The sequence below is a fragment of the Apteryx mantelli genome, chromosome 5 (assembly GCF_036417845.1).
Source record: "Apteryx mantelli isolate bAptMan1 chromosome 5, bAptMan1.hap1, whole genome shotgun sequence".
Classification (NCBI taxonomy): domain Eukaryota; kingdom Metazoa; phylum Chordata; class Aves; order Apterygiformes; family Apterygidae; genus Apteryx; species Apteryx mantelli.
In genome coordinates, this window is record NC_089982.1 from 76,817,561 (window position 1) to 76,844,211 (window position 26,651).

Genomic DNA, 26,651 nt, shown 5'->3' on the forward strand with positions numbered 1-26,651 from the left:
TTAATGTTGATACTCCTATCTTATACCAGAAGGGAACAGTCACAAAATTCCATGTTCTCAGAATATCCGAGGAAGTTCTGAAGAAAAGTTTCCATTACCTATACCCCAAAGACTTGCAAGATATTTCAATGTTTCTGCTTGAATCAGCCAAATGATTATCTTGTTTTACTTTTTTATCTATTTAAATCTTACCTGAATGGTATCAAGGTGAATATTAAAGAGACAGCAAAAATAAAATCCAATTTAGACTGCCCTGTTCTCTGATGTACACTACATTGTACATCTCTAATATCCATATCAAAAACACAACCATACATCACTGGAACAAACAAAAATGAAAATACTACCATTATGACAACATTTCCATATCCATATGGAAAAAGATCTCACAAGATCCTTTTATGCATATATTGCAAAAAGTTTCTTCTTCTCACTGATACTTGCAAGAAGGACATTTTTACAGGTGACTACAGCTATGCAAGGCATCCAGTTTAAGAAAAAATTAATCATCGGCGTGAAAGGGCATGAGGGCACTTTCATCACAAAAAATATTCTCCTGTAGTAGCATATACAACACGCAAAGTTATTTTCCTCCTTTTTAATAAAACCAATGTGAAAACAAAGGCTGACAGCAGGATCATTTTGTAGGTATTATTTTTAAACATTGGGCAATAAGTTGCCAGATGGGGCAGGAAGGGTCCACTGCAAATCATGTTTATTTGCACGACCTGAGCTTCTGGTATTACAAAACTTTCTATTCTCAGTTGCTGGGGCAAATATTTAGAGCAATTCTCCTGTTCTCTGTGGAGTAATTCTAGATATATACTACCACAGAACAGCAACATTCATCCTGTGAAATCTAATCGTTTCCTTTCCCCCAATGCCCATTACATGACATTGGCTTGTGACTCTGACGTAAGTCCCGAGATGATATTATACAGCCTGCTAGTCAGAAGGCATGAAATACAAAAGTATAAGTGTATTTCTCAGCAGTATGTCCAGAGTCTAAAGAAACATATCTGGGAAATAAAAGTTACTCTGCTTATAAAAACTGTACATTTTTACTGAAAAAATAAAATTCTTGAATTTATTTGAAACCACTTCTAATAAACTATTTTAGGCACCAGGACTTTGGAAGGGAAGCTCTCTCACAATCCTGTAGAATATGCTCTAACTATGCAGAGCTCTAACCATGTTCTCCAAGGCAGTGGCGGAACCTAAATCTCCAGATCCAGGCAAATGCACTCCCAGCAAACCTACAGATGGTTGGGGAGGGAGGGACACTAAGAGGGATGCTCTTTCTATTGTAGGATTTCCCACAAATATTTTCCTGTGCAAGATTCAAATAATGGATTATGAAAACCCCACTCTAGGACTCCTCATTCTCTGAAGACTATGACATTCTTAGAATAACAGGGACATAAATGGAAGTGATCTCAAGCAGAGGATGCATATGAACCTGGACCACAAGTTCTCTAACCACTAAATGACTGGATAAAAGACAGTCATGTCTCTATCAGGTCTCATTTGTTTTGCATCATTCCAGTAGCTATACTATAACTAAGAAAAACCTCAGCAAGTCTCAGAGGAATTTAGTCACAAGCCAAATTACTCAGCAGCGTCAAGACTAAAGTAGTCATGGACATGTACAAAAGCACATAATCAAGCTTTTGAGGATCTTTATTGGTCAATTTTTAGGCTTGTAGACTTTAAATTCAAGAGTGAAGCAGAGGTTTTGAGGAACTAGAATTGTTCTTAAACAATTAAAATGGCAGTCCAGGGCATAGATTCTTTTACAAATCTAGTGCTAGGCACCAATTCTACTTTCACGTGTAAACAACTCCAGAAGGGACATGTACAGATATTACCATGAAGAAAAAGAATAATAACAAACAAAACCAAAGCATAGGAGTCCTGGGTTTTATTTCAAAAGTCTCCTATAAGTCTGCTGTGTGAACTACACAAATCACTTGATTCACTCCAACCTGTGAGATAAAGTACTTAATCAGGTATCAAACTTGATGCACGCAGTTCTTTTGAAGTTGCATATGCACAACTTCAGCAGGATTCAACATACTAAAGGATTTTTCTGTATTAATAATGCTTGATCCAAAATTCACTCTGCTCAGCTAAGAAACTCCAATCCACATCAATGGCCTTTACACAATGCTGTTAAAAACTGCCCCACAAGCAAGAGCAGCCAAAGCAAATATCTTGAACATTTATTTTAAGCTCAGCATCTTACAATTTTACATATATATGTGCATGCGTGTGTGTGCATATATAAAAATACACATACACACACACACACACACTTTTAAAAATATCTAAAGCCTAGGAGGGGAACACCATTTGTCTTTTTTTCTTTTAATGATATTTCTTACCTCCACTGCCCTGGCGACTTGTATGGGACAGCAAGCTCAAGCGCTTCTCTAATTGCAAAGCTTCATGAGCCAATCTCTCTTCTGAATAGGCTGGATTTGTACTGGGATCTTTAAAAAGGAACAGAAAATAAATAAATAATAACAAGAGACATGGTAAACATGTAAAAAGAAGAGAGAGAGAAAAAAAAAAGATGTATTCCTCTGTGTATTCTTATGTTAGGTCTTTATTACAGAAGAGGGAAAATCTTGATCAGAAAATGTCCAGGACAATGTGCCTTACAGCACATCCCAGAGAGATGCTACATAATCAGTCATAATTCCAAGTGTCACAGACTTTCGGAGCTCATACTCAAAGACTGTATGAGTCACCACCAGGGACAGATCCCTGAACACCACAGCACTCAAGGCAACAGGTACAAAGAAAATTAGCATCTAGCAGGTCTAGAGCACTAAAAGGTAACAACATGTGACCTGTAGAAGGAGTTGCAACTTCACTGATCTCATTAAGAAAGACCACATCCTACAAATGTGCAAATCTACATAATAAAACTGGAATCACAGTGGTTAAACTATTTGATATCCTCATAACTGATACAGATCATCTATTTACAAAGACATCACTTTAATGTTTGATTAGTTTCAGAAGTCAGAGAAGAAATAAACCCCTAGTGGGTCTCTATCTTCCTGTTTAATATAAGATTAAAGTTAGAATGATAAAAGCCATTTAAATGTATTATATAGAATTTTTCCTTACAATACATTTTAGTGGTTTTGCCATTCCAGCTAAAATTGCTTCACCGAAAAAAGTTCTCTTCATAGTAAAATGGAAGGAAAGACCAAAAGTTGTACAGAACGTGGAAGAACTTTCCACAGAAAATGGGCCAGTTTCCTCTAAATCATTTTGTTTCCAATCAGACACAACAATAAAACCAGATGTTGAAAGAAATCATCACCATCATCCCAAGAGGAATCTTACAGATTATTGCAAACAGCACTGACAAGTGTGCCATGTTTGGCAGTTGCAAATGGTCTGCTAACTCGTTCGTTATCAGAAGTTTCAGTAGCCCATATAATTATATACAGAAAGGAATTAATGACAGATAAAACATAGGTTAGCTTCCTCACAACTACCACTGTGTATCTGATCAACCTAGTAGTAAAGGCATACCACAAAAATCATTTAATCACTGAATCATTTAATAAGAGTTAAAAAAAAAAAAAAGTGGTGAACAGAGATACACATTGCTGTGGTTGAGTCAGTAAAATAACAACCAGCTGAAATAATGAAAAAAGTTTCATTTTCAACCCATGTCTTTTCATTTTAAAAGACCTGAGTTTGGTGTTGTCAACACATGAGGGTAAACATTCACCTCCACACAGCAGTCAAAGCAAGCTCAGTCAGGGGAAGCAGTTTTTTTCACATGAGCTGAAGCTCCAGGAGAATCTCTACTTTATTAACTACCTGAGAAACAAGCTGTCACATCTCTCCTCCCTGCCCCCGTTAACTTTCTGATCTACCTTGGATAGATCTGAGCACATCACAGGAGCCAAAGTGACAATGCTGAGCTTTCTTCCCCACGTAGAGGGGTTTTCCATCTTTGGCAGACTACAGTCTGGATGAGGTTAGCAAAACAAGCCAGACGTACTATACACAGTCCTGATATAGCAGCATGTATTGAAAATTAAAGATGTTCTAGGAGGGACAGGACAACTTTGCCCATCACAGCCTGCAACAAACAGGATCTGTGACCTTTGTGTTTCCCAGCTCAAACAGGGACTTGCTTGATGTCAGTGCCTGACACCCTCCAAACCTAACTTTCAGAACAGAAAAGAGGACCGTTTGATATGGATTATCTCCATATCAAACCCCTATTTCCCCTGCAATACAATTCCTACTAAACACTGACTAGCTCCAACCTGTGTAAGCGCTTACTCAAACAAAATCTTCATCACTTCCATATGGATCTTTGCCAAAGAAGATACAAGATTTGGCCACCAGCACCTACAGTGCAACCCAGACAGGTCTAAGCAAGGATCTGCCCAGTGGCATACGGTGCTACAGGCTGCTACTTGAATCTGTTTTAGAATGTCCTCTGCTCAAATTACCTTTACTGTATCTAGTTAAATGCCCTGAAACCCAAAAAGTTTCAACAAAGATGTTTTAGGAGCACTCTGAGTATAAAGCTGGCATAACAGATCAACAAATATGTCAAACCAAGATGCAACAAACACCAACTCTTCTCACAACAAAAAGCTGTCAGTAGGAAAGATCTTCCACTTTCCTCTGAAATATGATTGCATACAGATTTTTTTTAATGTTACTAGGGCATATACACAACTATTAGATTTTTTTAGTAACTGATACCCCTCTTGCAAACAAAAAAAGATATTGCAACTAAAAAAAAAAAAAAAATCTGGTCAAGCAACTGATCCTGCAAAACTGGCCTGTAATAAAATATGGGGGGAGGGGGGGGAAGAGCCAGGGGAAGAGGAAGCAAATGAGAAAGTTCTGCATTATGCATACTCAAGTGCTACTACTAGCCAACTCCCCTATCAGCTAATACACAGCTAAAGAACACAACAGGTTTCACCCAACAACAGGGAATCTCCAGGCATAGTCTTTGTCACGTAGGCCTGACAACTGTTTTGTTAAACATCCCCTTCAGGACCTCCTTTGATAGGAGGTAGATATTCTTTCCCCGCCAAGTAGCTCATTGAACAGAAACAGCTGTCTGAAAACTGGACTCATAGTTACATGCTGTGACCTCTCATTGCCCAGTTTTATAGAAAACTGAGACTAGAAGAACCCTTTCTCAGCAAACACTGAGAGATACCTGAAGAAACAACTTCAAAGCCTGCCATATACATATAGACTTAAAGTCTTAGGCAGATACTAATAGCAATTGTTCATCAGTCTTACTGCAGTCTTTGTTTCACCCTTAACTTTGAAAGAATAAAGCTATTTATCATTTAATCTTCTCTGCTAAAAAGCAAGACTTCTATTGAAAACACACACAAAATTATTCCCACAGAAGCAGTAAATTCTTACACCAGTATTTTCAGATACAGATTATCCAGTGCTAATCAGGACATTCTGCTACAAGATCACACTAAGGACTGAAGTCACTGGCCTATACCTTTTGGAGAACAGTCTTTACTGGAGAACAGAACCTATAACCTCCTGCCCTATGAGTCCAGAAATAAGGCCAAAAAAAAAAAAAAAACCTAAAACAAAAACAAACAAAAAAAACCCCACACAGTGATGATTATGCTTTTGTCAACAGTGAAGACGGATTTGTTGGCATCATCCTACACTTTGTACATGCACAATGAAAAGCCTCTAAACAAATATGCAGTAATTTGCCATATCACTAACTCAGCAGGACAACAGCAGCATGACCGGTACTGAGACAGCTGTCCAGGGAAGTTGGGACAGCTTCTGCCCACACAACATCCTACAGTAGCTCCAGCAACTCTAAGTGCAATTGGTACCTTCATTTCCCAAACTCTAGACAAATCTATCCTGTGATGTGATTTAGTCCCATGGAACCTAGGCAATCAGATTCACTCAGGCCCTTCAATTAAGGGAGCACTTTATCTTTTCCAAAATAGAAATGGATTCTTTGCTATGAAGAAAATTCTTTTCTGCAAGGTAGTCATTGAAATCTCCTTAAACACTGTTTTGGGGCAAAGCTGAAAGATTACATGAAATTTGGCTGGACTAAAAATGTCTCTGATGGAGATTTTATTTTTATATTACGTTGGTGGATATTCATTACAGCCACATCAGCTGCTCATCGTGGGAGATTTTGAATACTTGGGTAACATATGAATAAAGTTTCACAGTGATTCAAAGCTCCAGGGTTGTTTGGCAAGCACCTGTCAACAAGAATGTATCATATCAAGTTAAGTCAACAGCTACCTAAGATATTCTCAAATTATATCCATCTTTAAAATGCAGCATCAGTTAATTACTCTGTTAAACAAAGTCAGATAAGTTAGGCTGAACATCTGTCCTTTCTTCCTTTGTAATTGTAGGTACATTCGCAAATCAGACCTGGACCCTCACCTTCATGCTAACATCTCCACACCTTGTAAGATGTCTGGAGGAATGAAAAGATGTAAAAGTCTGAGGAGGATCCACTTGGTACAGATACTGTAGAAGGCAGCCACAGAGCTGTCTTGCAATGATCAAAGGTGCATCAAGCTTCGACAAAAAGAGAGCATCAGATAGATCCTCAGCAAGCAGCACTGCACACTCTCCAGTCAGTCACAGAGCAGCCTGGAAAAGCTTCCAAAATTAAAAGAGAGCATCAAGACTATCAACATTACACTTGGGGTCTCTCCAGCTTGCAGGACCAGACTGTCCTTTAGCCTTAGCCAGATTTGCGGAGTACTGATCTGCCCAAGCACCAAAAAATATCACTGATAGGCTGCTAGGTCTTTGCCTTGTAAGATTCCTCTTAAGTTCCAAACATGAACAAGTGAACAGAAAGAATGTAACACACACCTGAAAAGAAACATTTCTCAAATAATACACATGCAAATTCAGTATGGGTTACAAACCATGCAATCAGTGACTCATTATTCTGTCAATATCTAGACTTCTGTCAAGACAAGAACATAAAATTCTCTGGTCTACTTTCTAAATACCCTCTCCAAGGAGAGGGGGAAAAAACAAAAACAACAACAAAAAAACCCCACAAAACTACAGAAGTAGCCAATTATGGCAATTATTTTTCAACTAGCAGCTGGGGAAAAACAATCCATCCAATGACCTCCTGCCACTCAAAGAAGTCATTTATTAAAATGCTAGGCTGCCTAAAAACGTCTATGGATACCTATGCTACCTTTGCATTCCCACTCAGTGCCATCTGCCTCAAATTGAAGACCTGATCATTCAGCCTTTAACAAATAAAAACTTTCAATTGCCAATGGTGTTACCAAAGGGAGTATTTTGGTACAGTTCTGCATCATTAAAGGGCTCCAAAAATAAGCACCATGCAGTAGTAAACTGTAACAACCTCCTAACCTTCTGTTCCTTCTACATTTTATTTTAGATTTACATGTATGGGATTATTTTTATTGTGAGAATATTCACGTTCCTATGATAGCCACTTCCACAGAATCACAGAAGAGTTCAGGTTGGAAGGGACCTCAGGGGATCTCTAGTCTAACCTCCTGCTCAAAATAAGGTCAGCTGTGAGATCAGAACAGATTTTGATACTTTGCAATGGTCAGTCAAGTATAAAAGTTCCACTGCACAGTATTTTCATTATATATTTTACAGATGACATAATAAAATAAAGGAAATGAACAAATACATTTATATTAAAAGAACACCAAGCTTTCAAAGAAATAAGCTATATTTTTCAAAACTATATTCCTGAAGTGCAGAAGTGAATATTGTACTCAAGCAAATTTCGCTTGCACATGCAGTTTACAAGCTCCTTATGGATATGGTGCATTTTACACTTGTTTAAAGAATCACTATGGCAAGTAAAAACAAAAGAACTGGTCATTTTCCAGTCCTTCTCTTCAATCCTGTCTCTGTCACTTTCTATAAATTCCATGCTGATATTTAAATATTTCAGTGCTCCATTTAGTATATCGTTAAGCAAGCTGTTTGTACATAAGGAGTCACTGGCTTTATTTGTTATCCTTTTTCCAAAGATAGACTAAGCAAATGTTGACTGCATTACTTTGCTAGATTATATTTGTTCTGTGAGTATTGCTGTCCAAGAACACTGTCAATCTAACCTCTTCTCACCACATTAAGTTCTTTTCTCTGTAAAGATGCCCTTTGTGTGTTTTCCTTTCTTGAAAATACTTAAGAGTTACTCAAGCATATTTCATGCTTAAGTAGTCGGAGTGGCACAGCCAAAAGCAAGAAGCCAAATCCAAAAGGCAAACTGTGGAGAGAAAGCTGCTTCCTATGAAAGCTTCTAGGCAAATTAAGTTACATAAAACCAGAACATTGCATACATAAAGCACAGTTAAGGCTGTGTAGCACTCTACACTGCAGCAAATACCAATAACACTGACTATATGTTTCTGGGTAGAATCCACAACATGGAAGTTTTGATCTAGTTAGCTAAGGTGTGCAGAGGATTAACCTAGTTAACATATCACTTTCAACAGATTGGGTGAATTTCACTACTCTTGCCAGATACAGTATGCAGCTGGTAGAGACTTGATCTTTTCAAGTAATACAGTACATTCTGTGTAACGGCATAGGTAAGGAAAATCAGTCTATGGATGAATCACCAATGTTGAACATGTCTATGTGCATTAAACAAGTCTCTGCAAGCTTCTGAATGGGATAATAAACAAATGTCTGAGGAGAACATAAAAAATAAAGGATGTATGAAGGGGCAGGTATACAAGGGGTGACAGGAAACTGGGAGAGACAAGGGTAGAGATACAGGAAAATAAAAGTTATAGGGCTCAAAGTGTCTGCGAAAGGGGCCCCAGAGGAGCCTGCAAAAACCACAGCACATTTCCCTATTTAACATCGAATGGATGCCACTGCTCCTGTCCAGGGAACAAAGTGACATCTAGTGGCTAAGTGCATCTTCATCTCATTTTAGTGGCAGGCCCATGAAGCAGATGAGACAAGCAAGACAGATCCCAGAAAAGAGGGCTTCCCTCACTAACCCCCAGGATATTCCTGCAGCTGCTTCATGCACTCAATGAGGTCAGACTTCTTGAAGGAAGGAAGGGAATGTGGAATGTGACTATGTATAATAATGCACAAACACAAGGACTGAACTGATAACTGTAAGATGCAAAAGCAAATGCAAAAAAACTTCTAAACTCTCCTAAAAAAAGTTGGGGGGTTTTTTGGTTTTTTTGTTTTGTTTTTTTAAGTCTATGACTGAGAGAATGTGCCGGGGGGGGGGGGGGGAGGAGGGAGGAATCAAAAAACTCGAAGCAATTATTTTACAAAGATAACAGAATAATATATATAAGTAATAGAGAACACCTTATTTGGTAATTTGGGAGCATAATTTTTCTAGATATACATTTTTGTTAAATGAAAGATTTGGGGTTGTATATGCATAATACAGTTCTAGAAATGTAGAAAAATATGCCTTCACTGGCAAAGTTTTAAGTGTCAGTATTGGTTTTTTTTTCTTTTTTTTTTCTTTTTTTTTTTTTTAACACTCCACTTAGTTCAATGTGAGCACACATCATCATATAAAAAGAATGAGGTTTTACTGCCTGCTGTGCTTCTTGGTTATTTTATTCACTTTGGTGTTACAACTATGGGAAAGAAAAGATAAACTGAGCCTTGTATTTATTGCATTTGCCTTAATTTAACTAACTAATTCATTTCCACAAATTTCACATCTAGACCTAATCTTTTCCTTCACATTTCCTTCCCACAATGGATTATCTTCATGCTTGTAAGAGCGATAAAACTGTCAAACTCTTATCATTTGCCTAACACGAACATAAACTCTTTAACATTTTCTACAAATCCTGTCTCATCCTTCGCCATTCTTACAGCCTATTCCCTTCCCACAGCCACTTCACAGATATTTTTCTGCAGTCTCATTTTTCACACTCTTGCCCTGTTTGGCACAGTCACTCCAACTCGATATTATATTTCTTCATCTGCTAAAGTCAAAAGGCAACAGGGCTTACTATGATTCCATCTAATTTCCTCTCTGAACGTTACAGTGCATGCAGTATTTACCACGAAATGGGAAAAGGAATGTAATCCTCACACACCAGAAAAAAAGCTCAAGCTGCAAAACTGTAACGTGATCCAGAGGCCTGGCAAAAGTTTTCTAAGGTTGGCAGGACTTTGGGATGAACTCAAAATGCCCAAGTTAGTTTTCCAGGTTTCAGCTCATTAAACTATCAAAATACTAATTCAGACTTGGATCCAAATTGAACTGTGCAAGTTTAAAACTAAATGTTAGGGTTCATCTCAATTCAAATTACTATATTTTAGTACTGTTAAATAAGAGAAGGCTAAAGTTAACAGTATCATCAGAAATATGAATGAGCCAGAGCAGCAGCAGAAACTGGGTACATTCAACTGGTAAATTCGTACTGTGACATTTCAGAATGAAAACCACTTTGCACTTTCTATGCCCTTGGTGTCTGCAAGCTGTTATTACAATCAGAGCAATAAGTGCTAGACATGGCAAGTTGCTGCTTTGCATGGTTACTCTATACTTCCTATATTAACCTGGTAGGACTGGACGCAAACCAAAAGGGCCTTTCGTCGGGGAGATGCCACGGACAATGCAGTCGAACAGAAAGCTGATCTGCTCTCCTTCAGCACAAGAAAGGAAAAAAACACCAGCCCCTGCAAGAAAGCACAGCATAAAAATGTTTTTTACCTCAATACATGAGAAATGTATTTAGCTGAAGTTAGTTATAGTATGCCAATCCAAAGAGTGTTAATTGCAAGTCATGAACAGAAATCAACAAGTTCTACAGAGAAAAGAAATAAGAAGATAGATTTCAGGTCAGCACACATCACATCTTCAAAATACACATAAATTCAATAGCTGCTTAATCATTTACACTGATTTTCTGAGATCTGGGCAATTAGAACAATGCCAAAATACAAGCCACGTGCCTAACAACTGTCTGGGTCTTTTTTTCCTAGTTACACCTGAAACTTTGTAGATCAAATTTTAGCTATGCAAATGTTAGGGATTCTGAAAGTGTATTCATCAAATGAACCAGGTTAATTCTACTTCTACCCAATTTTAATGAAGAGCAGCCTTTTATGTCACAGTGGATCAGGTTTTGGTTATATTGCTGAATTATATTATAAATTAGTAGCTATTTCACCCATTTTCCTACTTACCAAGACAGCTCGTATATGCCTATTATTAACAGAACATAACATGACTCCACATGTTGTCATCAGATCTCTACCCTTTCCTCTATTCTGATATTTTGCTTTCCATTCATTAAGAATAGCCCTAACCAAATTAGAATGAGAATCACTAAACAAACAAACAAGTTCTGAGCTGCAAGGCTACATGGACAACACGCAAGACTGAAAATGCTCCACAGAACACTTTATTTGAAAGTTATCAGTCCAAATGTGACTCACATCAGGAAAAAAGTATGGTTGATCTTTTGGATGACCTTAAGCTGTCGGGCAAAAGTCCCCCCCTACCCCATCCCAAAAACAAGTGACTTCAAGAAATAATAATCAGATAGAAATAGAAATTTAACTAGTGTACACACCTTTAAGAAGTGCTGCAAGTTCACCAGAGCCACGCACACTAGAAATCCAGAATACCCAATCTTAGTCCTGCGGTAAAATGTTGCACAGTACTCTCCTAAGGACTTGGACCCCTAATTTGGGCATGAGTTTGAGCTGTACATGCCTCTCTAGTCTCCTGAGTGACATGCATATTTCTGACATTTTTACCTAAAGCAGTAGAGCTGAACTTGACCAAAATGCCTGCACCTCCCATCACATTCCAGACACACATCCAGTCACATGAAACAGGATACCATTTCACTTAAGCAATGGATATGCTTTTGATTGCCTGACAAGGGACTATGGGATTCAGAGAAAGGGGATAGCAAGGAGCAGACCACAAACCAAATGAACTATTTCAGTTAATTAGATCCAGCTCGCAAGCAGTAAATTAACCATCCAGGAGAGAACATGCTCTGATCCACAGTCTTATGTCATTCTCAGTTTATGTCACATCTAAGTCTCTGCCTGTGCTCCGCTTATATCCATTCAAGACAATGTTGCTAGAAGCATCTTCATAACTTGATTTCTTGCTCCACCACATTTCTTCTGCTTCAATTCTTACTGGTCAACACTTCTCTAGTCAAAGAAAGAAAAACTCTGCTCCTGGAACAATTTATTTCCTTTGGGGAACTGCTATAAATTGTACTGGCATTAGAATTGACTTGCTGGTAAAAGTTATATCTATACTTAAAGGTTAGCTTGCCAATCATTTCTAGGGTACAAGGTCTCAAACACATTACTCAGGATACACAAATATTAACACTATGTTCAAACAGCTCAGAAGACTGACACCCGCACACACAAGCACAGGAAAAGCAACCCAGAGCTAAGCCTAATTTCCTCTGCACTTCTCTGATGTTGTTTTCCTATTTTTTTAAAGCAAATTTGTCCCATATTTTCTCACTGCACGTATGTGTGCATTGCCTTCACTATTAGAGACCACCTAGGAGATTACAACACTAATTATACAGCCTGAAAGGAACTAGTATGTTATCAGAGGTTCGGGTTGCGACTCATTCACAGTCTTGTCCTCTAACCTCCCATTTCCCCTCCCCAAAAGACGACTAAGAGTCATAGAACTCTGCAGTGGAAGAAGCTGGGTGCAAAGTGTGTATTCAGGAATGATTCAAAATTTAGCTATTGCTTTGAGCTGCTTTCTCCTTTCCCCACTGAATTGAGGGAGCCTAGGAAAACAGTTTGCCTAAACATAAGAGACTTCCCCCATGAATCACACTGATGCCAGAAGCCATAGGACCTGCATTTCCTGAGGGAGCAGGGCAGCACAGGGGTTTGCTGGGCTCTGGACACACAGCATGCCCATCCCATGCACCAAAAGCAAGCAGGATATGGAGACAACATAACAGACGACATTTATTTCTCAGGCATGGTGATGGACTATGTGGCTTGATAACTTGGCAAAATCCTACTCATCCATGTTGTCATTCAGGAAGAGACGACTGCTGAAGTATACTTGGAACACTTCCTTCTTTTATTAGTATTAAGAAAATTCCTACTTAAACTCAAAAGCCTCTGCAACCCTTTATGCCTTTAACAGAACCAAAAACAGTAAATGTGTGCAAAAATTCATTTCCATGTCAGCTGGCTGATTAACAGAAGGGATGATTTCTGCAAAGAACTATTATACATTTGGAAATCCCCAGAACAAGCACGGCAGTCTTTATATAACAAGTGCAAAAAATGTATGTGCATTTGCACATGGATACTAATCTAATATAAACATATGCATAAAATATTTCTTTGTAGGTCTGTTAGTCACATAATCACCATAATATCTAATCAACTCTCACAAGAAATGTCTTCTTTCTTGTTTTGCTAGACAGAACTAGATTGAAAAGTTGGGGGGTCCTTGCAAAACACATCAGAATAGATGAATGAATAGCTGGTGTTTAACTGAGGTATGTTTTAAACATATACATAAAAACCAGCAATTACTTCTTTTTTTTCATGCTGCGTTAAAGAAAAAAAACAGCTGAGGATTTCTCTACTAGAAATTATACATCTCAGTCATGTGTTGGAACAGATTTGGTGCACAAGCATTTGGAAGCTGAGGAATATGTGGTATGCATCACTGTAATACCGTGCAGCTGTTTACTAGACTGAAGAGCTTGCTCATTCTCTCTTCACGGGGTAAGAGCCTTAGTGAAAAGCAGCCTGCAACCACTTGCACAAGGCTGAAACACTAAGCCAGTCCTCAGTGGCATTTAGCAGTAAAGCACTGTACTGTCCCCCAAATGTTAAAGAGAAGTTGCCAATTTCACAAAACTTCCAAGTATTATTAAACCTTGCTTAATGTTTGACTTTAATTCATCATATTAAAAAAAGCAAACCTCTGGGCAATCACATCAGGGAAATGCACGGTACCAGAAAATTACTTACTGCACTACCTGTGAAACCCAGGAGGAAGAGCCAATCATTCACCATGAATTACTATTCCTAGCATTTGCCAGACAATGCTGGAGCCTGAAGTCTCTTAGCTACAGGACAGGTACCAACCATGGCAGTTCAGTTCATGGCAGTCACCATGCTGTTCCACTACTATGCCTCTACAGACCTCCTTTAGAAGGCATCTCGGACTACCTGGCTCAGTCAGCCCTTGTCCTCTCTGCTGAAAATGCTAATCGGGGTTCCCATCATTGCCAACTGTGACATGAGCATGGCGATTAAAAACAAAATAGTAAAGTAAAAATACAGTTTACAGTCTGCAGTAGGCTTATATAGGAGACAACAACAGAACAGTATCTGCACATTAACACAGAAGTTTTCATCTACGCAAGCCAGTATCTATCAAGAAATTCCAGATGTTGCTCCAGGTCAACCATCTCCACTGCTTTTAACTTTTGAGAAAATTCCCACAAAAAATTTCCACTTGTTATATGGCTCTTCTCCTTTGGCCCTTCCAGCATGTCCACAGCCACTTCCACTATTTCAGAATGATTTTTAAGAGTCAGTTGCAAAGTCTTTAGAGTGAAGGCAGGAAAGCCATTTTACCAAAATATCAAAAAGATCACAGAAATACACCTGTTCATCCTGCAGCCAGCTGCAGCACTATCACTTATTCTTTGAAACAGGGCAGCTAGGGGCCCTACAAGTTCCTCTCCTCTAGGAGTTAGGAGACACTGGTGAAAAACATAAGGCACCTTCAAAATAGGCTCTGGAACTAGGCAAACAAAAGGCTGGGGGGGGGTGGTTTCTCCAATCTGATCCTGTAAGGAAACCTCTCAACTGCCCCACACTTTTTTTTTTTTTGGCAAATGGTATACGTTATTGAGCTTCTGCTACAGAAAGGCCGGGGGCATGGGAGGGGGAGAGAAGAATTCTGCCCCAGAGATGAACTTATCTGAAGCTGCCATAAACAGAAGAAAGGATTTTCTGATCTCTCGCAGTACAATGCAGTAATTGTGATATCAAGAGCAAGAGAAATTCAAATTGTAAATGCTTTTTTCCCTGTTTAAGTATAATCTAGTGTTATCTACCTTGAAAATCACCTAGATTTAATGTTTGAAATCTCAGCATTATCTCAGATGGGGAACCTCTATGTGGACAGAGCACCAAAGACTTGGGAGTTGAAAAAAAAAAAAAAAATCCACTGAACAACTAATTCAAAACCTTGATTAAGTACTTCACATTTATGAAAAATTCTGTGAGGAAGCAAGGAACAGAATGGTAAGAAAGATTCAGATTTTTTTTAGACCTCAGTTCTACCACAGCAATATCCAAAATTGAACTCTGCTCTTGTTTGGGGTTTCAGGGTGGTTTTTTTTATGGAGGCGGAATGGCAAAGAAAAGCAATCTACACTACAAGATCATCAGTTCTGCTTAGTAAGGAATTTATTATGGTGATATTTATCAATAAATCTTTAAATTCACTATTCCTCTACATTCAGAACTTTGCAGGAAGAATGGGAGCAAAGGGATGGCTTTACCTATAGGAAAGCAACATTAATAGATGCAGCATAATATTATAAAACATTTCTATGACAGGGTACTGGAAAGTGCTTTTGTTTAAGAATTAAAACAATTGCTGTAATAACAAATCATTTTTTTCCTCCACACTGTATGGTCTACTGCTGAAGAACTACAGAAGAATGAGGTGAAAGAGTCAGATACCTGAAGAAAGATGTTCTCTTCCTTTACCAACACTTTTCGGCTAAGAATAACCAGAGTTACATTTCTATTTAGGCTCCATTTACAAAAGCATTTTCTTCTAGGGGCGGTACTTAGTCAAATACTACGACTCAGCACATATTTAAATGTTGTTATGCTTATAGATGTGTGCAAGTGCTCAGTTAAGGGCATCAGCTCCTATAACTTCAACTCAGCATGCAAAGAGCTTCCAGCCATGGCAGGCTGTTTTGCCCCAAAATGAATGTGCTGTTCTTCCCTTTTAAGGTACACATGCAGAGGACAAGATGCAAAGATGCAAAAACACCCTTCCATGGCAACTGAAGGTTCTCAGCTATGCCAGGTATCAAGACAGACATTTCTGAAGAAAGAAGAAAGCACTAAGACAGTGGACAAAACTATAGTGCAACCCTTTCCAAAATACTTTTCCATAGCTCTGGTTGCCTGTAACCAAACAAAGATGAATTCATACCAAAAAAACAGGTACATAGGAGAGCTACTGAGAGGCTCCCATATCTTATAGGGAAAAATCAAGACAGTTGAGCTTATTTAAGTTAACAAAAGAGACAGACTAGATACATAAAGGCTCTATAAATACTTCAGGAGGTAAACATCAGGGAGAGAGAGAACATTATGCTAAAGGACAATGCTGGCACAACAGCAATCTAGGATAAAAGCGCAGATTTAGGTCAAAATTTTTAAAAAGAACATAGATATAAAAGGATCTCCAAAACTCAAGACCACATTCTATGCCTAAAACGCACTTTGTTTCTTTTTAAAGGATTAAAGAGTCATGACAACACCAATACTCAAAATAACGCTGGACCTTCAAAAACAATTGACAGTCACTCAGAAATCAGATTCATTACTTGTGCATGCCTCATCTCAGCTTCAAAGACCATTTTAATTAATGGTATATCAAGAAATGCAGCAAATCTTCCTGGAATCAGATGAGTTCTCTTTGGAAGACAAAGCATCACATTTGTTCCTTTTTACATCAGTTTCATTTTGACAATGATATTCCTGGGAAATATTCCTGATTTACGTTAGTGTGAGAATCGGGCATACACAATATTCCACCAGGTATAACCAAAATCCAGAAGATATAGTAAGGTTCTAAAAAATTTGAATTTTTGTATAATGTAAATAATTCCGGTGCTTCATGCTCCAGTAGCAAATTCATCACCATTCATATTTGCATCATCCATCCACATTTTATACCACAAAGTTCCTTGGGCAGCTGGCACCCTGACCTGTGAAATGAATCATTTAGGTTTTCTGCAACATGGAGATAAGATAGAGTGGCACTTAACATGCTCAAATCCAGAACAAGTTACAACTAAGGAGCATAAATGTTTATATTTCTCATTATTTCTGAGTTTTCTTATACAACTAAGCATTTAAGCTTGGGAACAGTGACCAGAATCTAGGGTCTGTACCAGCAGCTGGGCTCCTAATCACAAGGCTACAGAGTTACACTCCATTCTTCTCTTCTAATCCCAGTGACATTTGCATTCCTGGTTACACAACAAGGCAAATTCCAGCCTTTCCACTGATGCAGAGCTGTTCTTTCTCTAGGCACCAACCACTCTTCAGCGAGAGGGAAACAAACACTTGAAGCTCCGCAGGCTGAAGCAGGCCTGGAACCCAGGCTTTCCACTCTCTGTGGAAGTGCACAGAAAAGAGACACAGAATGGCAGCACCATCACTTCACGTTTTCTAGTGATGTTTTAGAGAAAGAGCACCCTCTCCAGCTAAACTTTTCCTAACTGAAATTGGGTCTTTTTTCCAAGACCCCCCCTTCTCTCGCACTTTTTTTTTTTCTTTCTTTTTTAACTGCTTACCTAGGGACCTAGAACATCAACTCCTATTTCCGAGAATCAGTCTGCAGGAGCAGACTTGGGCCCGTTCAGGGACCTGCTTGGAAGAATCTCATGGAACACAGCCCTGGAGAGAAGTGTCCAGGAGAGCTGTTTGATTTTGGAGGGTCACCTCCTCCAAATTCAAGTCAAGCAAAAGTGGTAGAAGGCCCGCACAGAAGAACATGGAGCTTCTGACAAAACTCAAACATAAAAAGGAAGTGTACAAGAGGTAGAAGTATGGTCAAATGAGCCAAGAGAATTATAGACACACTGTCCAAGCATGCAGGGATGAGATTAAGAAAGCCAAAGCTTACCTGGAGTTAAATCTGGCAAGGAAAGCAAAGGGCAACAAGGTCTTCTACAAGCATATCAGTAAAAGGAAAACAAGAAAAAATGTTGGCCTGCTGCTGAATGGGGCAGGGACCTGCTGACAAAGGACATGGAAAAAGCTGGGTACTCGATGTCTTCTTCACCTTGGTCTTTACTGGTAAGATTCAATTCACCTTCAGTAAATGCAGGCCCCTGAGACCAGTGGGAAGTTCTGGAGGAAGACTTACCCTCAGTGGAAGAGGATCAGGTTAGGGATCATTTAAACAAATTGGACATATATGAGTCCATGGGACCTGATGGGATGCAGCCCCAGGTGGTGAGGTGCCCAATGTCATTGCAAGGCCACTCTCAATTATCTAAAGAAAGGTCATGGGGATTGGGGGAGGTTCCTGAGGACCGGGGGGGGGACAAAAAAAACCCACAGATGTCGTTCCTATCTTCAGAAGGAAAAGAAACTTTTTACTGTGAGAGTGGTCAAACACTGGAACAGGTCACACAGTTTGTGGAGTCTCCATCCTGAGATATATTCAAACCATAGCCCTGGACAACCTGCTCTAGTCAACACTGCCTGAGCATGGGGGTTGGACTAGGCAATCTCCCTTCCAAACTCAATGTTTCTGTGATTTTTAGACTGTGACATCCAAACTGGAAGTTCCTCTCTGATCTCATTCTAAAACATTAGCTACTTACTGTATAATAGATGCTTAGTAATTAGCATTCTACAATGCTGCATAACAGATAGAAGCTCTTCTATGTTATTAAAGTACTGATGAGTGCTATAGCAAATTCCCTCTACTAAAGCACCACTAATCTTCGAAAATAAGCTACCGCGTTCATTTGTATTACCACACAACTATGCAAAAATTGACAGAAAAAAGTTGTTTTAGATCAATATTTTTGTTCATTTACTTGCTAGCTTTCAAAATCCAATCATTAGTGTGAATTGGCAGTATTCTGTGTATTAAAGAATAATTCTTTCAGATCAGTTAACAGTAAGTGAAAATTCCTAATATATTAGTAATGTTGCAATGTGTGTTAGCATTCACTACCCAAATGCAATAAAAACAAGAAGACTGAAACTGTTATTCCCTAACCACTGTACTCGAAATGCACAAGCTGAGGTGGTCCATATTCACATACAGGCTATTGAACATTTTTGATACCACATAAAAACAATTCATATTACTGGTCTGATTTTATTCAGGAAAATATCCATCATTAACAACATAGCATGAGCAATGCATAGAACTGTAGGGTGATAAACACGAGTACTACATTCCATTCCAATCATAAATACAGATCATGAATAAACAGTATATAGTCAACAACATAGATCCATTTCATTATAAAATCAAAGGAAGGGAAAAGATAAGGAAGAGAAGAGATGGAATGTTTGCTTAAACATGGTAACTCAGGACCAAGTATGTTAGCTAGATCTTACAGAAATGTACCTTTATTCTCTACCTTTATGTCCAAGTACCTTGTTCATGAATACTCAGAAGTTAGGTCACCTCAAATGAGTGACTGTGTAGGTGCTATACTCAGATTTCTGGACACAGGCAATCCTCAGACAGCAAATATAGAATGGAAGAACAAAAGGTTTGGGTAAGCCATACAACTAAGGAACATACACTGCATGGCTCAAAGCAAGGCTCTACAGGGCCTCCTAGGAAACTGCCGGGGAAGACACCTTCAAGCTGACAAGAATCCAGCAGGGAGGAGACTGGCTCAGAATTTGCTGCAACTTACTTCCTGTAGACCCTCTCCTTTGCTAATTCGTGGGGCTCAAAGCTACACAGGTTATAAAAGGAATATCAGTGGTCTCTACCTCCTTGAGAAATGTTTCCAGGTAAAAAATTCTTGCATTAAATACTAAAGACACTTCTTTACTCATCCATCATTCCCAACAGCACTGGGCTTAGAAAGCCAGCCTCACCCTGTGTATCTCCTTGCAGCCATGTTACACACTGAGGTGGTTTGACTATAGCAGTAAACACCACAGTAGAAAATTACTGGCTAGCTGTAAGACAAACATCACAAATGAGCCTGCAAAGTACTCAGGTCTAGTGGTGAACTCCGCATTTTCCAAACACCTTGGTTGAGGCAGCCACTAAGAAAGACCCTTCCACACAGAATGGGTGATAAACAAGTCAGTGCATTTCATTTTCATCTGCAATTATCCCTTACTTTTATCTTTTTGAGAATGAAAGCTGAAATTGGAATCATATCCATTCATCCCCTTATCATAAAAATCGTGAATACTAAGTAGTCCTAAATCTCTCGTCTGTATACCCAATCACAGTGTCCCTCTCAGAAAGAGTAACACACATAAGAAACGGACTCTTCAGACAGTGTGCTGCAAATGCTTTGTTAGGCAGTGCTGAACAGCCCCTCTGGAAAAGGCAAGAAAGAGAAAGACCCAATTGTTTCTTTTTCAGGGGAACGAAGTCCTAACAGCCATCATTATTTTCTGCTAGTCATTTTCATTTTTGGATATCGCTCAGAATAATATGTTGTCTCCTTCCACATTCTAATGAAAGTCTGCATAAAACAGATGCTTGCGATCCACAGACACTCCATTTGCAATCAGCTATGTACTCCAAATACAAGTCATTATGTAAAGCCCCTACTGGTAAGAAGATAAGCTCTTCCTTGGAGGCACCTGTTTGAAGAGTAATAGGAAAAACTGATGCCAACATATCACAAGGCTGTTGTACCTTTTACCCAAATTTAAAAAAAAAAAAAAAAAAAAAAAAAAAACCACACACACACAGACATTCCACTTCCCTAGACAGCCTCAGGACAACTAATCACTTAAATAGTTAAGTTTTATATTCTCTCATTTGATGAATTACATATTTACACAGATTAAAACAGTTATCAGTCTACCTAACCATTGCTAAACTTACTCAAAGGCTGCTAGCATTTCTATTTCAGTTCCCTATACTTTTTTAAATACAAGTTCTAAATATTTAAATAATTTAAGATTTCATTAGCTCAAAAATTGATACTTTACATAAACTGCCCAGAAACAGCAGCAGCTGTGGGGAAACAAACAAACAAAAAGCAATTCAACTCTAGAATGCTTACGGGGGGGGGGGGGGGGGGGGGGGGGGACGACACAACTTTCCAGAGGTGTTTATTCAGAATGTAAATTTTCTGGGGTATGTTTTGGACCCAAATTACAGCTGCACAGAAGAGCACACACTTAAGACAAACAGAAGTCTAGTTTGTATTTAAAGGGGTGTTTGCACACAGAGGCAGAAATGAACAACTGCTTTATTCTGCATGGAAAATAGCCTGCTCAAACCAAACCTGCAGGTGTTGATGGACCTACACAAATTCAGCCTGGGCCACCATCCACCAGAGAAGGGAAAAAAAGGTGATGCTGCTGACTTCCCCTTAAACTCTATAACCATTTAGTTAACTCAAGGTCTAGACACACCAGCAGGAAAAAAAACACTTGGGTTCCAGTTCCTGCACTGCTTAATATTTAAGCGAAGCAGAATAACCTTAAAAGAAAACAGATTTGTCTCCTCCCAGGCTATACCTATAATCCATTCCTTCAGAGGCTGGAGACCACACTTTAACCACAATCTCCGAATCAGCCACAGAAAGATTTGAACCAGAATTTTTCACATAACAAATGTCCTAAATTGGGAATTTTAAGGTAAAATGGAGTACAGTCAATACTTGCCATCTTTATAACTCAGCTCTGTCCTTTTTCAACAGACAAAACAGATAGAAAGCCTTCACTGTAGGAAATGAGTCAAAATAATTTATTTTCCCTTCCTTCCCAAATTTTGCCAGAAGTCCTGAAGAATAATCACCTTTGGATTTGGATCAACCAAGAAACCTTTTACTTTTTAGTTTGGCAATTGAAGAAATCAATTATTTTCACATTTCAATACACAAGTCAAACAGCTTCACATCTGAATTGGTGATGTGCATATCCATTTGCAATCACAGATCATCAATATGGAGTGGTTCCAAACTCTGCTTCTGAGGCTGAAAACTTAGCGGGCATTATTCTGAAAAATTAGGCAAGTATCAAACTGATCACTCCATCAACTATTCTATTCTACAAACCAGAATAGTAGGATCATTTAATTACTATACATCTTCGTGATTCCAGATACTTCAAAAAGACTTTTCCAAATCAACATTAAGTTGCTCATGTATATATTATGACCAGCTGCATTAACCTTCTCCCTTCTTTTTCAGGTTTTGCATAGATGCTTTGCATCTTCCTCAAGTGAGGATGTGAAAAGTCTCAAAACAAGATATTAGAACCAGAGGTTCCTCCCCATCTAAAGGGGTATCTTAGCTACTAGGCTACAGAAGCATGCTTCATCTTGCTTTCTTTCCTTTTGATCCAATGAATCTTATGTTTCCACAGAGTGGCAAAGACACTAATGGGGAAGGGAAGTAGCAGCAGACTCCTTAAAGTTGGGAACTTAAGTCCTCTACTGGATTTCGACATCAGTGTTTACACAAGAGCTTTGATTCTGCCTGTAACCTCAAAGCCTCCATATAATTCTCCCTCTGTAAATAACAGAATTAACCATAATTTCACCATCAGGACATTAAAACATTTTGCCTTACCTCTTGCATGACACAGGCCATAAAATTTCATTATCTTTTTCTTGTTGTGTCCAGTAGCAACAGTTGACTAAACATCTTCTGGAGAGCCACATAGCAATGCTCAGTTAGGATTCCACACAATCACATTTTTACTGAAAAACGGGTTCAGGCCTGCAGAAGTCTACTCAGTAGAACATAGTCTCTGATATCACAAGGCTGCTGGTATGACTGAAAGCTACACAGTTGTTTCTCAAAATTCAACATTGACAAAACTAGCACTGACATTTCTACAAAAGGTTTAAAATAACTTTTAGAAGGTAGTTTCCAATTGTACTTACAGAAGCCACACCTGGTACCCCCTTCAAAGATGAATCCATTTGGGACAGCTCCATATCGACGCAGATCTGAGAGCTTCCACTGCCCCATGACACTAGGAGGAAGGTCTTTTACGAGGACGAAAATGTCGTTGCAGAAATGCAGGGTAGCAGGCCCGCTCTCTAGTTTAGTGCCAGGTGCTACAAAAACTTGAAACCTATGAACTATTAGATAAGGAAGGAAAAAAAAGTTACTATAGAAAACAGAAGTAAGGTACCGTGACTTCTGTAACACAAGTCATTTTGTTCAACTGTGGTGTGAAGACTGATCCATGTCCACACCACTAGGCTCCACCATCAAGATTTTAGGTGAAGCTCAGACAACTCTATGTGAGCAGCTATAAGCTCATTACTCTCTGTTAGGCCAATTTAGTATTGGGAAAAAAAAGCATCTTGCCTTAATACTAGAACTGATTAGACACTAATTTATGCAAAGCCTTCCAGGCTATGCCCTATCTCAAATTAGCCAGTTATCCAGCCCACACTTCAGTCATACCCTTCTCCCACTCCTGCATCACTACAAGGGATTCTGTCTCTTCCTCCCAACAGCCTATGTCTCTTTCTTCCTACCTGCATGCCCATTTAACAGTGTCCAAGGAGCCCAAAAGGCAAGACTGAAAGAAACAGGCAAGTTCTAACCAGTGCTCTGTCACTGACTCATTTGCAACCTTTAATAAATTGCTTCACTCCTTTCCACATACTACCTTCCCTAGCAGTAAAACGGGGAAAATTATGTTTTCCTACCTTTGTGAATCTTTTGAGAGTTGGTGATTGTAGATGCCCAGACATTTAAAATGACTAGGAAATTAAATGATTCATCGGTAACTGACATCTAAGAATGTTTATTAACTCTTCATAGTTCACAATCCGAACTTCAGAAGAGTGGGAGAAAGAAAGACACCTCTCTCATTTGAGTTTACTAGATTCAACTTCAAATCCCAACTCTGATAATCCCCATATTGCAAGGATCCTTATCTAAAACATTGGCTGTTCTAGGCTGGTCTCCCATCTCCTCCTCCAGAGCTGCTGCATTCTGAATAATACACTCAAGGGAACACTTCAAAGGCTCAAATCTTCAAGTGTTTTAAGGGAACAATTTAGGTGAGCAAGCCCCTAAATTTCAAACAATTGTCTTGACCTCCACTGCTCCTCTAAGGTTTTGCTTTATGGTTAGACAAAAAGTCTATCTTGACCCGGAAAAGTGTCAGGACTGCTACATTTCTAGTCAAAGGTTTTCAGTAGGGCATTTAATCAAGAAGTGCATAGATTAAGCTTTTTGATTATCCATTAAAGATCATACAAAAGCTTCCTACCTATGAAACCTACAGGCTAACCTTCAAGTAGTCTCATTTCTTACAACCACTCTTGCCTTCCTCTTGTTCCTTCAAGCATCATGAATTTCAACCAGGTCTGAATCTCGCTTCTCATCTAAATACTATCTTTATTCCTAGTTACCAACTAGCAGTAAGTCAACTCCTCATCTGTGACATGCATTTGGTAAGTCCCCTGAGGCTCCAGCGGAATTAGCCACAAAGTCATTCAAGAGAAATGTATAAGGAGCTCGAGATAGATCTAACCACAGCTCTACTTACAGCTTTGCCACTAGTACTGCTAGGAGCAAATCAAGAGTCACATGATGTCCCCTTTTGGGCACACAACTATGCAACACAAGCTGTTTACCCATAAACTATGAAAAAGACATCAAAACCACCCGAATAAGTAATGTTCAATAAGGAATCTTCAAAACTATTCACGCACTTCTGAGCAGTTAACTTCAGAGTTACTTCGCTAGTAATGAAACCATAGGAACAGAAGCATCGGGATTTTTTCTGCCTCACATAAATGAAGAATGGGGCACACCGACACAACCTGTTGCAAGCTACAATGACTCCCAAAAGCAAAGAGCTGCAGCTCAGGTTCTAGAGCACCGCAGTGAAACAGAAGGCCCAAATCTGATCAACCCCAAAGTAGAGGAATATTCAAGTCTGGATGTAAGTATTTTGTCATATGCTGCTTTCATGAGAAGTCATAATTTTTCCAAAACTCTCCATAGCCATCTACTTCTCCTGTTCAGGAAAAAAAAGAAAAAAAAAGAAAAGAAAAACAACAGCTGCTTAGCTGAATGAACCCATGAAGAAAAGGTACTAAGTTCCTCATCTCCTCTAGCTAACCTTTTCCCTTTTCAAAGCGATTCACTGACCTGTCTCCCAACTTCCTCAGTATCAAGCTGTGGGCTCAAACACTCTTTTTCATACCTGACTTGTACCTCGCTCACTTCTGTGATTTTTGCTCAAGAACAGCATCAACTCCGTTCCATGTTATCATTCCACGCTTATAACCCCCAATTCACTGGGGCACATGGCATTGTCTTCTCCATCTCTCCTTCCCTGCCTGGCCAGATCCGCACTGTCAAAATTCAGTAAAAACTTCCTCTTTCCTGTTTAGACTCTCTTTTCCCAATACCTTTCTAATTTCACTTCTCAGATCTGAGGTCATCTCTCCATAGTCTATTTTCAGCACCCAATCACCTTAGCCCCAGGGCAAAGAACACACCCTTGTTAGCCTTTAAGAAAATAAGACCCAACAGTCACCAGCCTCTCTCCTTATAAAAGCCTCCCCTCTTCTGTCTACTATAGCCAAATTCCCTTCAATTTGGCTTCTACACTCAACTGAGTCTGCAGTGAAAGACAAAATCCTGACCAAGTTTTCTATGCTCTGGTCTATCCTCACTCTCCAGAGCTTTTCTGCAATTAATGTGTTCTAAAAATTATTGACAATTCAACCAGTTACATTTGTGCCCCGACTTCTTCATGTCTTCACCTCCACACACACTCTCACCTGCTGTCTCTACTCCAATGCTGCATCTGGAACTGCAGCTTCATCCAACAGGCCAAACTCTATCCTTATCTCATTCAAAGCTTTCTTTAATAACTCTGCTTCCCTCTGCTCCTCCATCACTATCACCCTCATCATCCTCACATGCAGATTTAGATCAAATACTCCTTCCATCCCAGGACTGCACCAATGCAAGATGACAGAATAGGTCTGGTTTTCGTGAACTGCACACTCTCCTCCAACTCTTTTAGTACAAGTTTATGCTGTACAGAGATCCCAGATTTAGCAAACTAATAGAACTGGAACACAATATAGCTACATTTTCAAAGTGCACCACGTACTTCAAATATATACGCCTGTATTATTCAGGGACCCACTCTAGCCCTTCCCCTTGTGCAACAGTTTGTATTTGATAGCTCCAAGTGGTATATCCATATGTCTCTATTCTGATACTGCTACCCAGATACAAGCTCAATAGCTATATCACATTTGTGCAAAATTCCAAGGCCACCTTTCTAGGCTCACATTGCCATGGAACAATTCCACTGTTATATATCCTTTGCCGTATGTTGCCGTAAGTGATTGTTTAAGACAGTTAATGTGCATCTCCCACACATCTATCCTCTTTCCCTGGTCATCACTAAATAAACCTAAAGGACAGTTACTCTGGATTATCAGTTTACCATTACTTGTTCACCACTGCATATTTCAGAGCTGCTGACCAGGAAAAAAAAGGATGCATAAGAGTGAAATTAGATGGGAAAATTGTGTCTGATGACACTCCTTATTATGAGAAGTCCCATCCTGAAAGAAGACACTAGCAGTGACATATTTTATCAAAGAGAATACCTTCTAGGCTAGTAGGCTGTTCATAAAACCGGGATTTAACCAGACA

At 39.1% G+C, this 26,651-nt stretch overlaps 1 protein-coding gene across 1 annotated transcript in view; it reads right to left on the reverse strand.

Annotated features, from left to right (window-relative positions):
• DOK7 (docking protein 7) overlaps positions 1 to 26,651 on the reverse strand; it is a 71,524-nt gene that overhangs the window by 41,289 nt on the left and 3,584 nt on the right. The window contains exons 4-5 of the mRNA XM_067297193.1: positions 22,886 to 23,086; positions 2,385 to 2,492 (exon numbers count right to left, since the gene is read on the reverse strand). Of these exons, the coding sequence (XP_067153294.1) occupies positions 2,385 to 2,492; positions 22,886 to 23,086 (309 nt within the window). The remainder of the gene's footprint in view (positions 1 to 2,384; positions 2,493 to 22,885; positions 23,087 to 26,651) is intronic.